Source organism: Pantherophis guttatus, chromosome 13 (genome assembly GCF_059756535.1).
Source record: "Pantherophis guttatus breed Tessera chromosome 13, ASM5975653v1, whole genome shotgun sequence".
Classification (NCBI taxonomy): domain Eukaryota; kingdom Metazoa; phylum Chordata; class Lepidosauria; order Squamata; family Colubridae; genus Pantherophis; species Pantherophis guttatus.
In genome coordinates, this window is record NC_142075.1 from 24,489,027 (window position 1) to 24,504,256 (window position 15,230).

The following is a 15,230-nucleotide window of genomic DNA, read 5'->3' on the forward strand; positions in this document are numbered from 1 at the left end:
CCCTCCCTCTCTCCCTTCTTTTCTCCCCCCTTTCCTTCCTTCCTTCCTCCCTCCCTCCCTTCCTCCCTCAGTCCCTCCTTCCTTTCTTCATTCCTCCCTCTCCTCCGTCCTTCCTCCCTTCCTTCCCAAGGACAGCAACTTTATGCAATATCAACTTAACATTGTTCACACTGTAATAATTTGGGTAATGCCAATTTCCAAGGGCAGGCGGATTAAATCAACACCAAAAATGGATTTTGCTGAAATGGGCCCCCTTTATAAAGGGCCAAGCTCTAGCTGGACCGGCTCCTCCTCGTAGACAGGATGCTGGTTTGCCCCCCAGACAGTCGTCAAATAAGCATCTCCGTTGCCCTTTTTTTCTGACTTTGATCTGTTTGCTTTTTAGCATCCTCCCGAACTTGCACCTAAGCCAAATGTGGCACCGCTGACCGGCCCCAAAGCAGCCTCTCAAAATCCGAGCGACAAATCAGCTTACAGGTAAATGCAGACGGAGGTGTGCAACGACACCATCAACGCACAAGTTGCCTGCGTAAACCTGGCGGCGACTCTGGTGTCTGCTTTCACAAAGAGACAGCTCCAGGGCTTGTTCTTTTGAAGTGATCCCAAAGAGATAACCGGTCTGTTAGCTGACTTAGGAGTAGTCCTCGTTTAGTGACCACAATTGAAACTGGCCCTTTGGTCATTGAGTGAAGCGGTCCTTCAACGAAACCGTGACCGTGCTTAGGATCTGGCTTCAGCTTTCCTTCGCTTTGCAGACCTGCGAAGACCCTGAGTCCGGTGAGGGTTGGCCACAGAGTTACTTTTTCATCACGGCCGTAAGCTGTGAAACGTCGTTAAACGAGGACTACCTTTTCCACCAAAGTGCCGTGGTCCCTACTTTTTACCCAAATCTCGGAGTTTCTATAGCACAATTTGGAGTGCGTTCCCTCGTGTGTGAAAGCACCAGGCAGGAATGGTTGCCTCTTGCACCCAAATCCTGCAGTTTTCCAAACGTCGTCATTGGGGGGGGGAGGGGGGGGAATGAGGAGGAAGAAGTTAGCCACCTTGAGGTATTTATCAAACCAATAAAGGTGGGAAATAAATAAGATCCCCTTGAATTTCCCTGGTGCTGCTAGAGCCCCTGAACCGCAGAGACCTCAAGCCAAGCCTCCCGAGGACATCGTCCGAGCCAACCACTACGACCCCGAAGAAGACGAGGAATATTATCGCAAGCAGCTCTCCTATTTCGACCGCCGAAACTACGATAGCAAGCCTGCCGCCCAAGTCCCCAGCAGCCATCATGCGGAACAAGGAAAAGGCGTTCACAATCAGCTGAACTACACCAATTACTCCTCCAAGTAAGGCCTTGTGCCTCTTTCTGCACACCTCCTCCTCCTCCTTGAGCAGGGGGGTGGACTAGAAGACCTCCAGGGTCCCTTACAACCCTAGCGTTCTCTGTTCTGCGTCTCTCATTCCTGTAACAAAGCTTCTTCGTCCTGTGGGTTTCTCTAGCCAGCCCCCTTTCCTTGTCTTCCTGCATTATTGTCCTTGTTTTTTTCCATTATTTCTAAGATTGCGGGGGGCGGGGCGGGGGGGGCAGAACTTGTGGGCCTTTAAGGCCAGTGAGAGTCTAAAAACAGGGCTTTCCAAACTCAGCAACTTTAAGACTTGTGTGTGAAGTTTCCGAAAGATGCCCTAATTAATTCATGAGCCACGAGCCAAACTTCAAAAGAAATAGTCATTTATTAGGAGCACCATTTCGGCAATATTCGGATGCAGTTAGAACTAATCCCACATAGATTTACGTTCTCCCATGACCCTGCCTCTTCCCTCCTCCCTGGCCACGTCATAAATCACATTCTCCAATTAACCACTTTGGCTGGCTGTGAAACCCAAAGCTCTCCTACTGACGGTGGTAGAAAGGCATCTGTGGAATGTAGTTTCAGTTAGGGAAATCAAATCAGCTCCATCAGTTCTCCCTCCCTCCTGCTCATGGCAACTTGAAAGCTTTGCAAGTTGACACTGTGAACTTCAACTCCCAGAATTCCCCAGCCAGCCGTGGAGAATTCTGGGAGTTGAAGTTCATAAAATTGCTGCAGTTGAGAAACATGTCTTTAAGGGTTCTCCCAAGGACTTCTGGGAGTTGAAGTCCACAGGCCTTGCCAAGTTTTGAGAGTCCCGGTCTAAAACAGTGTTTCACAAGCTGAAGATGGGTGGGCCTCCAGAACTCCAGAGGTATGGACTGTCCCAGGATTCCCCAGGCAGCCCTGGAGAATTTTGGGAGTTGAAGTCCATAGAATTGTCTCAGAAATGAAATATTCTTGGTGGGTGGAGGTGTTAGGGAGTCTCCAGGAATTGAATCGGAGAAACCGAACGGCAGGAAGTTGTAGGGTTGATGTCTCTTTCTTGTGTCCTAACAGGGGAAAGTCAGTAGACGTGGAGCCCCTAGAGAGGGGTCTTGGAGACAAGCGCTACGAGCCCCCTCCTCAAGTAACTCCCCCGGTGCCCTCCGTCCAGTATACCCAACCTCAGTCCATCAATAACCCCATCGTGTCTCTCCAACCCAAGTCGGTCCTGGCTGAAGGTGAGCCTCAGATCTGTCCTGCATCTACTGAAATATTTGTGGCTTCCGTTCGAGGATTGCGGGTAGCAAATTGGACATGGGAACCCCTCGGGGGAGGACCGTTTGCAACAAGGAAAACACAGGTCCAGGTAGCCTTGACTTATGACTGCAATCGAGCCCAAAATGTGGTAAATTTGCTAAGCGACACGGTTCTTAAGTGAGTTTTGCCCTACCTGTAGATCTGATTTTAGCAGGAAGTCAAAAATCAAATCAAGTTTATTACAGTCAAAGACCAGAACAAATAAAAACACCCATTGGACTATCCAGTTGAAAACTCTAGAACAGTGTTTCTCAACCTTCGGAGCTTGAAGATGGGTGGACTTCAACTTCCAGAATCCCCCAGCCAGCAGCGCTGGCTGGGGGATTCTGGGAGTTGAAGTCCACTCATCTTCAAGCTCCGAAGGTTGAGAAACACTGCTTTAGAACAAAATAATAAATAACAGATAAAACCTACATTCAAACCACGATTTGGCCCCCCAGTCCGTCAGTCGGCAAAAAGCCCGAGTGTCCAAAACTCCTTCCAGAAGAGCAAAAACAGTGACACGATTGTGCAGAATCGGATGAATTTATTTATTTATTTTTTGCTTTCTGCTTTTTTTTTTTTTTTTTTTAAAGGAGGGTGGGAGTGGGGAAGAAATGAGACTCGGCTCAGTAACCGCAACTTGTACCTGCAGATTTTTAAACATTGCTTTTTTTCCCTCTCGTTCACATATTTTATTGCCACACACCCCTCTATGCCAGACTTCCAGAATTCCCCGCTGTCCAAACCGGAGCTGCCGCCGTCTCTGCCTCAGAATAAACCAGCGGCTTTCAGGTCTTCCAGCCGAGAAGATACGGTGCAGGCTACTTATTACCCTCAGAAGAGCTTCCCCGACAAAGGACCCATCAACGGGATGGAACAGCTCCCCAAAACCACCACCCCGGCCTACAACCGCTTCACCACCTCCTCCAAACCCTACACCAGCGCGGCCCGGCCCTTCGAACGCAAGTTCGAGAGCCCCAAGTTCAACCACAACCTCTTGCCGGAGGAGACCCTTCCGAAGCCCTCCGAGATACCTTCAGCCAAGCCTCAACATTCTCCCCAGCCCCTTCTGAAAGCACACAGCTCCGCTCAGCCCGAGTTCGAGAGCAACCTGGAGAGCTTCTCCGGCCAAGGGGACAAACTCAAGTACCAACCAAATAACATCAGCGCTGTGCCGAAGGCCATCCCCGTCAGGTAAGGTGGCTCCCTCGGAGGATGTAGGGCTGCGAATTTACGCCAGTCGTCTGGTCGCCGTTTGGGACTTTCCCAGACAGCTTCCGACCAATCAGTGGAGGAAGCCGGATTCACTGAAAGACTGTAATTCGCTCAATAACTGTAATGATAATTGAGTGGTGCGGTGGCCCAGAGGTGGAGCTCTCGTTTCACAATCAGGAGGTTGTGAGTTCGATCCTAGGTAACGGCAGATATTTCTCTCTCCGGGCACAATGAGTAAAATATCAGTTGCGAACTCTGCACTGGCAACAGGAAGGGCATCCGGCCAGTAAATACTCAGCTCCACTCCTTTGCCCCAAAGTGACTCCGATGCAAGGGATCACGGAGTCATTCAAAGTCATTTTTTTTTTTAATTGCTTGATAATTGTACGAGAAATGTTGTAAAATTGGGCATGACTGGTTTAGCGATGGCCTCGATTAGCCACAGAAATTCAGATCTCAGTTGTGATCACAAGTGGAGGGCTACCTGTGTATAAACGGGCAGCCAGCCCCACACTCCCTCACACTGATGAAGTTACCGTATTTTTCGGAGTATAAGACACACCTTTTTCCCCTTAAAAGGGGGTGAAAATTTAGGTGCGTCTTATACACCAAATGTAGCCCCCCCCCACCCTTTGGCCTCTGCCTCCCAGCAGTTATCTCTTTGCAGCAAACAGCAAGAAGAAACAGCTCCTTTCAGCTTCAGCACAGCCTAATTAGCACAAGTTGATTGGATCGGCCTCCCAACTCTCAACTGTTTTGCTCTCAGCTATTTTGTGCAGGGCTCTGCTGCTTGCTGCAAGGAGGTAAATTGCTGGGAGCAGATTTTTTTTTTTCCTTGTGCCAATCAAGCTATGCTGAAAACAAAAATGAAAGTAAAGCAGACTGTTTGCTGCAACGAGGCAAAATTGCTGGGAGGCAGAGGCAGATTTCTTTTTCTTCTTTTCCTCATCAAAAAAGGTAGGTGCGTCTTATAGTCCGAAAAATACAGTACTTAGTTGGGTAATAAAACGCCTGCAAGCAAATCATCAAATCCGTCTCTCTCTCTCTCTTCAGTCCTTCTGCTTTGGACGATGATGAGGAAGAGGAAGGCCACACGGTCATCGCCACCGCCAGAGGCGTTTTTAACAGCAACGGGGGTGTCCTCAGCTCCATCGAGACTGGCGTCAGCATAATTATCCCGCAAGGAGCCATCCCGGAGGGAATCGAACAGGAGATCTATTTTAAGGTCTGCCGGGATAATAGTATCCTTCCGCCTCTAGACAAAGAGAAAGGTAAGAGGACAACGTTCCCCCTAAGCTTTCATTCCTTACCTGCCCCGAAGGTGCTTTTCCAAAAGGCAGCTGGACTTCCTTGCGTTTTCTTTCCTTGAAGACATTTCGCTTCTCATCCAAGAAGCTTCTTCAGTTCTAACTGAATGCTGGGGAACGGAAGGATTTATATTCCTTGCAGACATCTGGTCATTAGCACTCTGATGGCCGCAAAGAATATAACTCCTTCCATTCTCCACCATTTAGTTAGAACTGAAGAAGTATAAGCTAGCATAAGCAGAAAGTAACCCCGCTCCTTTCTAGCACTGATGAATTTGTTACCTAGTTGGGTCATGAAATGTCTTGCAAGAAAACAACCGAGCTCAGAGAGTACTCAGGAACCCACAATCCTCCTCCCCCTCCCCTTCCTCCACTCCCTGCTAGTACTGATGATGTTACTTCGTTGGGTCATGAAATGTTTGCAAGAAAACAATCAATCTCGGGGAACATCAAGAATTCCACAGTCCCCCTCCTCCTCCTGTCCCTTCTAGCACTGATAATGTTACCTAGTTGGGCCATGAAACGTCTGCAAGAAAACAGCCAAGCTCAGAGAGCCCCAAGGAGCCCCCTGAAGCTTCCAGATGCTCTTCCAGAGCACCATTTTTCCCAGGTTGTCCCTTTAAGCGAGAGACCATCCCTCCCTGTCTTCCCGTCTCCTTCAAGCCAGCCGCTTAGCGTATATCGGGTGAAATCCAGCAGGTTCTGACAGGTTCTAGAGAACCAGTAGCGGAAATTTTGAGTAGTTCGGAGAACCAGCAAATACCACGTTTGGCTGGCCCCAGAGTGGGGTGGGAATGGGGATTTTGCAGTATCCTTTCCCTGGAATGGGGTGGGAATGGAGATTTTGCAGTATCCTTCCCCTGCCATGCCCACCAAGCCACGCCCACAGAACCGGTAGTAAAAAAAATTTGGATTTCACCACTGGCGTATCTCCAGACGTTCTATGGCTCAGGTGAGAGCAGGTGGCTCAGGTGGGCCTGTCGGAAGGCGTGCGGAGTCCCTCCTAACGCCTTCTCCTTTTTTTTCTGTCCTCCTCCGCAGGCGAGACGCTCCTGAGCCCCCTGGTCATGTGTGGGCCGCACGGACTGAAATTCCTGAAGCCCGTCGAGCTGCGTTTGCCACACTGTGCGTCTATGACTCCTGATGGTTGGTCTTTTGCTCTAAAATCCTCCGACTCGTCGTCGGGTATGCTGTCCTCCCTCTGTCCTTTGGGGGCTTATGGGTGCTATCGAATAATTTAAGCTCACCTGTCCCAGGTGGGCCCCCCACTGTGGAATCTTGAGATGGGACTATATCTCTCTTGTCTTTTCGTCTCCGCTCTCCATTTCATGTGTCATTGCCAGTGTCTTCCTCACCCTTCCTCACGATGCCAAAAACAAAAACAAAAAAAATCAACCATTTGCACCAAATCGTGATGAGTCAATCAAAACCGACACGGTAGATAATCCAGGACGTTTTCACGGTCCGGTTTAACGATGCAATTATCTATCCGCTGTCTTGCCTTGAGCCATTTCCTCCCTCCCTCCTTCTCTCTCTTTCTCTCCCTTTCTGGCGAGACTGGCACAGCTGCCAAACCCTTCCAGACGAGCAACCGATACGAATAGACGAGAAATCTGCTCCCTTTTCTTTTCTGTTTTTTGGTCAGTTGTGTCCGAAGTTGTGTCTCCGTCCAATGACACGCTCGATCTGCTGAACGCCAAGGCAGTGAACATCAGCATAGGGTTTCTAATGGAACAGGTGAATTTGGCAGTTAAAGAAAAGGCCCCCTTGTACCCAAAAAATAAAAATAAAAAAATGAAGTCCTTCCTTTCAATCCCCCACCCCAATATGAACAGGTAGTCTTCAACCTACGACCACAATTGAACCCAAAATGAGTGAGTTTTTCCCCATTTTACGACCTTCCTTGCCACAATTTTTAAGCAAATCGTTGCAGCTATTAAGTTAGGTTGTTAAGTGAATCTGGCTTCCCCGTCGATTTTGCTTATCAGAAGGTCGCAAAAGGGGATCAGTGACACACACACACACACTGGGACACTGCGACTGTCACAACTACAAGCCAATTTTGATTGTGCGACCCTGGGGATGCTGCAGCGGTCGTAAGTGTGAAAAACGGTCATAAATCAGTTTTTTCCCGTGCCCGTCGTAACTTTGAACGGTCACTAAGTGAACTCTTGTAATTTGAGGACTACCTGTATTCATGCTTCCTTCTAAATTCGGAGATGTTACGGAGAGACGAATGCTTTGCAAGGCATTTTAAGTTAGGAGAAATCTGACTGCAGGTTAGGGGATTCTCCCGGGCTCCCCTAAAGTAGTAAGAACCAAAGCCCACCCACCCACCCACCCAACCTGAAGAAGGGACGTCTCGTTAGCTTGAGGTCCAACGTGTTCTTGGAGCACAGAAGTCCTGGTGTAAATTTTAAGCAATTTTATGGTGGAGGCTGCAAACTTAAGAACCTTGAGAAAGAACAGCAAGGCTGTTACGGACGAAAAAATAACTTTAAAACAGTTTTTGGAAAAGGGGGTATTTCCAGCCACGTAACCGTAAGATATTTGGCATCCTTCAATGTATACATATCTGCATATGGTATATATAGAAGCAATGTATTTATGTGTGCAGTATTTAAAAATGTATTCCTACTTGTTCACTCATGTATCTTACCATTTTCGATGCCAGTGTGTGTTGATGGAGGGGGAACCGAAAGCAGCACTGGGTAATTTATGAGGAGATCCAGTTACGTAGCTATTATCCGTAACTGGGTGCATTTTACTGGAATTCAGGGCTTCCTTTGCATGCTGCTGGGTGTCGACACCCCTCTCTCCCCCCCTCCCCTCAAAATTGGGAAGCCTTAGAAAAACGGACCTCTTGCAATCACGAGGCTCCAAACTTCTCCTGTTCGTGTTAACTCCCAGGACGCCTTCAGACCCTGCTTTTCAACCTCTCTTATTTGGTAACGAATTAACTTGCAAAGAAGGAAAAGAGGGTTTTATGGTGGCCCCGCCACGTTCTCCCCCTCCCTCTCCCTCTCCTGTGCTTCTGCGTTTGGGGTCTTTGTTGGGTGCTGCTGTGGTGTGTGAGGGTTTCGGTGTTAAAAGCATTTGCCTTTTCCTCTCTGTACTCGGGCATCTATGCAGCTTAACCTTCATTCAGTGTGCTGTTGCGTTGCTCCACGGGACAATTTTCACCACTGGCCAACTCTTTGTCTTCTGATGTGTAAAGCCATACAATGTTTTAAATAAATATGTTTTCTTTTTCTTTTCTTTTTTTTTCTCTAAACCAACCAACCAACGAAAAAAAAGAAAAAAAAAGAAACTACTTTCTCTTAATTGATTCCGGGATCTCTTTCTCGCTGTCTCTTTCTCCTGAGCTTCTCCTAACATGTTTTCCATGCTCTTTCTCTGTCTCGAAATGAACATTTTATGACGCATACTAACCTCTCGCAACACATCATGTTTACAAAAAAAAAAAAAATGTTCAAAATGTGCTGGCCACATTATCCTTCCAATTATATTGTCCTTTTTTTGGTTTTCATCTCATCTCATGAAGCACAAGGGGGCAACTTCACACCTCACTTTAAATGACCTATATCAGGGGTCTCCAAACCTTGGCAACTTTAAGACTTGTGGACTTCAACTCCCAGAGTTCCTCAGCCAGCCAGGGGTCTCCAACATGAAGACATGAAGTCATGTTTTGCTGGCTAACCTCTTGCTTATCAGCTCTCCTAAAGCTTTGCTGGCTGAGGAACTCTGGGAGTTGAAGTCCACAAGTCTTAAAAGTTGCCAAGCTTGGAGACCCCTGACCTATATAGCACCCTGAATCCTTGAATGAATGCCAGGGACCAAGCAGTTCTCAGAGGGCTTTTTCCTGAACTAACCATGAATCTCCCATGTTCACACTGCCATTTCCTTCCACGTTAAAAAGAAAAGGGGGGATCTCTGAATACCCGATTCCTTGCCTACCAAGACTCCACCAGCTTCCTCTCCTCCGTTGCCCCTGGGAGTTGGAGCTTTGTAGTCCTAACACTCTGGTGGACCTCAGCTTTCAAAAGTTGACCTTCCACGTTGGTTTCTCAACCAGCAGTTGGGTGATCTAGCTAAGATTTCTGAATATCTACTCGGTGTTAAGGTAGACCTTTAACTTTAAAATGTAGTATTCTATTTAAAAAAACAAACTGAAAAAACAAACTATTTGGGGAGCGCGGAATTAACCTACCATTTGCCCTTTTTTAAGAATTGGGAGCATTTTTTTCGGACCCTCCTAAATGTGGGGTGGCTTTTGCAATTCCAAGGAGGTCGTAATCCAAGGGTTTCCCTTTCTATGTGTCGCTATTAACACCAGCACCTTGGTCGTAGTGTGGATCTCTGGTTGTTTCTGTGCATTCCTCACACAAGAACTGTGTAGGTTTGTTTGCCTACACAACATAATTGTGTTGTTCTGAGGGTCTGATTGTGAAATTCCCAAGAGTTTCAGGGATTGCCCGTTCGTCAAAGATAAGGGCGCACATAGTGGAAATCGATACGGAGCTTAAATTAAACGGTAGATAATTGGGATTTCTCCAAAACAGAGTAGCTGGAAGAAACAAGTAGAAAGAAATCAGGCTAACTTTGGTTGCATCTTAATCCCTGTGGGAGCGCAGTGGTTAGAATGCAGTAGTGCAGGCTAACTCTGCCCACTGCCAACAGTTCGATCCTGATGGGTTCAAGGTTCACTCAGCCTTCCATCCTGTCGAGGTCGATAAAATGAGGACCCAGATTTTGGGGGGTAATATTCTGACTCTGTTAACCACTTAGAGAGGGCTGTAAAGCACCGTGAAGCAGTATTTAAGTCTTTAGAGCTATTGTTAAGTTATTAATCCAACATAAGGAGATAGTAACTTAACCTGTTAGGTTGCCTTGGGTATCACACGCTAGAAGTAAATCTTAGCTTTGTTCTAAACCAGGGGTCCCCAAACTTGGCAGCTTTAAGACTTGTGGAGTTCAACTCCCAGCTGGCTGGAGAATTCTGGGAGTTGAAGTCCACAAGTCTTAAAGCTGCCAAGTTTGAAGTCCTCTGTTCTAAACCATCTGATTTCCGTACGTTTGCAGAAAGATTGCAAGTTGGCCTAGAAAGTGAGGGTCAACATGGCTTAGAAACCAAGGTGCCATCATAACTCGGCTTGTATTTCAAGAGCTACATTAGATCTAAAAATCAACACAGCATCCATTAAGAGCGTAGGGCTCTGTGATAGGACTCTATTATAGCTAGAGGAAACAGTGGTGTGGAAAAAAGGTAACAAAACGGTGATCCTCAATCGCAATTCTTAGCAGCCACAGCTATTATGGTTCATAGAGACAGATGCTAAAAAGTCATGGGGGAAAGTTGGTTTGTGTGGCCCCCTTCTTTAAACCGTTCACTGTTTTGCCCTTTGGAGCGGAAGTTCAAGAGGTTGAGTTTCCATCTGTTGTCCTGGTGGATTCGTTTTGAGCAAAACGAGCAAGCAAAAATTAGCACAGATGGTGGGAAACGGATACAGAGTTGGACTGTCAGTCTGAAGGAGAGTTGTATCAGGGCAGCCCACAAATGCCTTTGAGAGGTCTACATGGCCCCCTCCCTCTAGGAGAAAAAGTCTTCTCCTACAAGGCAGGTATGGACCCTTAGGATCCATTCCTTCTCTCAAAACTTCCTCGTCCACTTTGCCTGTTGAGAATTGTTGCATTAGGTCAGGGGTCTCCAATCTTGGGAACTTTAAGACTTGTGGACTTCAACTCCCAGAATTCCTTTGCTGGCTGAGGAATTGTGGCAGTTGAAGTCCACAAGTTTTAAAGTTGACAAGATTGGAGACCCCTGCATTAGGTTGACCTGATCTTCAGCTGGCCTCAGCTTGGTTCTCCAGGGCTTCAGGGAGCCATCCGAAGCCTCAGAGCCTCTCCAAAATTGGCCACCATTCATACCCAGGGGAGGAATACTCACTGTGACCACCTTAATAATTTGAAGCTGAGTTGAAGTTAGATTCCATGGAGAGCATCCCAGCCCCTGCTTGAATTTCTGCATGTCGGGTTGCTGGATCTCACGGCAAGATCTGATGATTTAGACTTCTCCACCTTGGCCAACCTGAAGACTTAAACGGTGACTGGAGAATTCTGGGAGTTGAAGTCCACACATCTACTAAGGGCCAAGGTTGAAAAACACCACTCTAGAAAGTTGAAGGTCAGGAGGTAACCCACACTGGAGAGGTGTCCCATAGGCAGGAATTCCTTGAAGCATGGGGTCCTTAGCACTCTTTGAACGTGGCTGTTTTCTCGCAGACATTTCATTACCCAACCAGGTAACATCATCAGTGTTGGGTGATATCTGCAAGAAAACAACCACGCTCCCAGAGGACCCCACACTTCAACCTGAGCTACCAAACCTCTCTTCTATCGATCCTTGAAGTATTCCCAAGGTGGCTGAGAGCAGGATAGCAATTTGAAAACCAAGCCCTTGTCCCGTGTTTGCCTGCTCCTCCCTGAACCGGGAGCCGATTTTTACATTCTTGTTATCTTTTAACGGTACTGTTATCCAAGATGTTCCCCTGTTGATGATGGATACTAAACTACTACGTTGTTTTCCTCCCACAGGTGACCCCAAAACTTGGCAGAACAAGTCTCTTCCCGGAGATCCAAATTATCTTGTTGGAGCCAATTGTGTGTCAGTTCTAATAGATCACTTCTAACCCTTACCTTAGTGAGTGGATCTGAGTGCGAAAACCAAGATTTTTTTAAAAAAAAAAAGAAAATCAGACCAAAAACAAAACAAACAAAAAACCAACCAACCAACCAACCACCACCTGCATAGAAACTGAACCACTCTTTTCAAGTATTAACCGTTCTCCTAGTATTAAGCAATCTGTGGTTTGACTAACAGCAGCTAGTCAGAGCGTTCTTGAACAGCGATCAGGGTACACACGTTCGCAGCAACTAAACCGGTCAGCAGGGGCCACGCCACGTCCTGGCGGCCGAGCCTCTCACCTTCCTTAAAACGGGACACTTTTAATGCATCGTAGCTTAAAACCTTAAACTACCACTGAAGCAATGCAATTTAGTATTTCTCTTTCCCCCCTTTCCCCCCCCCCCGAAGTTCATAACTCACTGTTGAATTAGGAGTTGTTGTTGTTGTTTTTTAACTATTGTTGTTCCATTTATTTGGTCTTGTTAAAAGTTTTCACTTCCTTTTCTTTTTTTTTTTTCTTCTTAATTTAAACACCGGACACCTCAAAGCATCCTTAGAATATGCAAAGATGACATCATTCCTTTGTTTTCGTTTTTCGGGAAGTGGGGGGGGGGGAAAACCCAGCAACCTGAGAGGGGGTTTCTTTTTTTCCCCCCTCTGTGTTTTTGCCCATCCCTTTGGAGGACAACAACAACAACAAAAAGATTTTGCTAGCACAATAAGTGGGAAATTTGTCCTTCTCTTGCCCAGGATTAGTTTACCTGTTAGTTCACCTGTTTGTGTGAAAAACCCACTCTTTCCCACGGCTCCCCTTTGTTACCGAGAAAAGAGAAAACGCACGGGGTTGGACTGTGGTTTATGTGCCTCTCTAAATTCACCACATCTGTGACAGACATATTTAGCGGTGTTGCCTTATCCTCCTGCTTTTAACGTAGTTTCCATCGTCATCGTAGCTCACCGTACTACTACTACTATTATCACTACTACATTGGTAGGGCTTCCGTACTGACCAGAGAAATTACCACTCGGGGTGGGGTGGGGAAAGCGATGGGTGGTTTGAGGGTTGTGTGACCACGTTCACTGGGAGACCGAAAGAGAGTAAGTGAAATCCTGGGGTTTTGCATTGTTCAAGCAGAGGGGAATTCTGAAGGAACATAACGATGGTAATATTTTTCTTTCTTTTTTTTTCTTTTTAAATTTTTCTTTCATTTCTTTTTTTTATATATATTAATTTTCATTTTGTTTTCTGCTGTGCATTTTGGGGGAAAAAATTTATAGATGTTCTAGATTGCTTGTATATAAAAACTTGTGCGTACCACTTTTGTTCTTGGTTTGTAAATTAACTTTTATAAGCTTTACCTTTTTTATATATATATAATATATACGAGGATATGTATTATATATATATAGATATATATATATATATAATACAAAATGGAAGTTTCTTAATATCTTTGTATTCTCAGACCTTTTGAGCCTTGAACTTTGAAATCTGGCAGCAATAACGCAGCATTTCTACCGTACACGAGAACAAGGACTTTTTTAAAATATATAAATATATATATATATATACATATATATATATATATATATATATATATATATATATATATATATATATATATACAAACAAAAACTGAAAATGCACAAAGTTGTTACCTTTTTAAAGTGCTGCATTTAAAGACTAACTTGGAATTCTCTAGTTTGATTATCTTCTTGGGGAAAAGAAAACGAAAAGAAAAGTATCCCTACTGTAATTTTGTGATAACGGATACTGTACCATGTGCCCTGAAATGTATTTTTTTACTAATAGACAATTTATTATGGCACATCCACACTCTTTCTGTTTAGATAATATACCACTGCATTCTGTTAATCGGTTCTTTAGCTATTCAGGTGTGGCTGATTTTTTTTTTCTTTGCCGTTATTAAAAATTACACATTTCTAAATATGCAGAATAAAAACTGTTTTTAAAATAGAAGATTCCCGCATCTCCTTGTTTCTGTCTGACATGCATGTCCAGGGATGCCCTGATTCCATAACCTTTCCTCCTTTTCCTTCAAAACCCCGTTGCCTTCGCCTCCAGACGGAGCTGCCAGAAGTCCTGCGATGATTCCTCGGGTTGCAAAACTGTTTCTCAAACCGTCAGGACATATTTTCCTTTTTTTTCTTCTTCCTCTTCAAAAGTTCTCCTTAGCACGATCCGATTGAAAAAACAAACAAACCCGGATGTAACTCAAGTTTGTGAGCCATCTTAGGTCTAATTCTACAGGTTTCTACTTTGGGCTTGGTGGAGTGGCTTGTGTTTCTGTATGTGTGTGTTTTTTTTTTTCCAGGTCCCTCCCAAAAGAGCATTATTAGGTAAGTGAGGAAAAAAAAAATCATGCATCGCAGCTCCATCAATTTTAAGGACTATAACCATCTGCCTTTGCTCTCCAGTTTTGAGGTTAAAGGTCTTAAGGAGTCTTTGGGGTGGGGAGGGTCTTCTTTGTGTCCTGCTGGCATCTCAAGAAGGGCTGTGGGGCCCTGCTGTGAGATGACAACATCTGGCTTTACTTGCATAAGGTCAACATCTGTGGAGTAAGGAGGTCAATCTGTTTGTAATGGCTGGTTCCCCACCCCCTCTGCTCTGTTGTTGCTCGTCAACCAGGGTGGCCTACAAGTCGGGATCCAAAAAAACCATAGTAGCTTTTCGTTGTGGCTTTTCTGTTGTTGCTTTGTTTGTCTCCGTCCGACACCCATAATATCAATGTGCCTGACCTTTTCCAACCCATCTCACTGTTGTGGTCTCTAGGCAACCTCACAGCAGAGGTTCCCCCCAGCAGCATCTGTGTTGGGGAGGGAAGAAGGCTACTCCGTTCAACAGGAGATGGAGGTGGGTTTCTGCTTCCCAGGTGGTGTGTGGTGGAAGCTTCCATCATGGTTTCTCCTGCCTTAATAATCCCCATCGCGATCCCATCTGGGGATTTTGCCCAAAAGATGGACTGGTTTAGAACTGGAGTGTGGACTGTCCACAGGGACTTAAACTTGGTTCGCAAGCTAAGCAGGGTCGGACCTGGTCGGTGTTTGGATGAGAGAAAATCCCAGGATCATAGACTAGCCTGGGAAACCAAGAAAACCAAGAAGAACCCATCAGTCAACCACATGCCTTTTGATGTCACGCTAACTGCGGGAATCAAGTAGATTTGTAATTATTTGTGCTGCAGGAGAAGATGAGTGTCCACATGCACTTAATTTTGTTCCTTGGTCAGCAACAAGCTTGCCTTCCATCAGAACTTAATGTAGCCTCCTTGAATGAGAAGAAATAAAAACTAGGACCGTGACCAGCCTTAGATGGAGGAAAGATGCATATGGGATCCACCTAAAGCCACCGAGAACGGCCCTCGCCCAAAGCATAGA

The 15,230-nt window shown here is 45.8% G+C and overlaps 1 protein-coding gene across 26 annotated transcripts in view; it reads left to right on the top strand.

Annotated features, from left to right (window-relative positions):
• Positions 1-11,838, top strand: part of TJP1 (tight junction protein 1) — a 132,144-nt gene extending 120,306 nt beyond the window's left edge. For 11 of the 26 annotated variants that reach the window (XM_087878281.1, XM_060689415.2, XM_087878273.1 and 8 more), the window contains 7 exons: positions 386-477; positions 1,116-1,337; positions 2,400-2,563; positions 3,344-3,818; positions 4,893-5,110; positions 6,188-6,331; positions 11,741-11,838. In XM_087878281.1, coding sequence (XP_087734407.1) covers positions 386-477; positions 1,116-1,337; positions 2,400-2,563; positions 3,344-3,818; positions 4,893-5,110; positions 6,188-6,331; positions 11,741-11,835 — 1,410 coding nt within the window. In that variant the 3' untranslated portion in view covers positions 11,836-11,838. The remainder of the gene's footprint in view (positions 1-385; positions 478-1,115; positions 1,338-2,399; positions 2,564-3,343; positions 3,819-4,892; positions 5,111-6,187; positions 6,332-11,740) is intronic. The other 15 variants (XM_087878270.1, XM_087878277.1, XM_087878289.1 and 12 more) reach the window with 2 other exon arrangements.
• Positions 11,839-15,230: the final 3,392 nt, after the last annotated feature.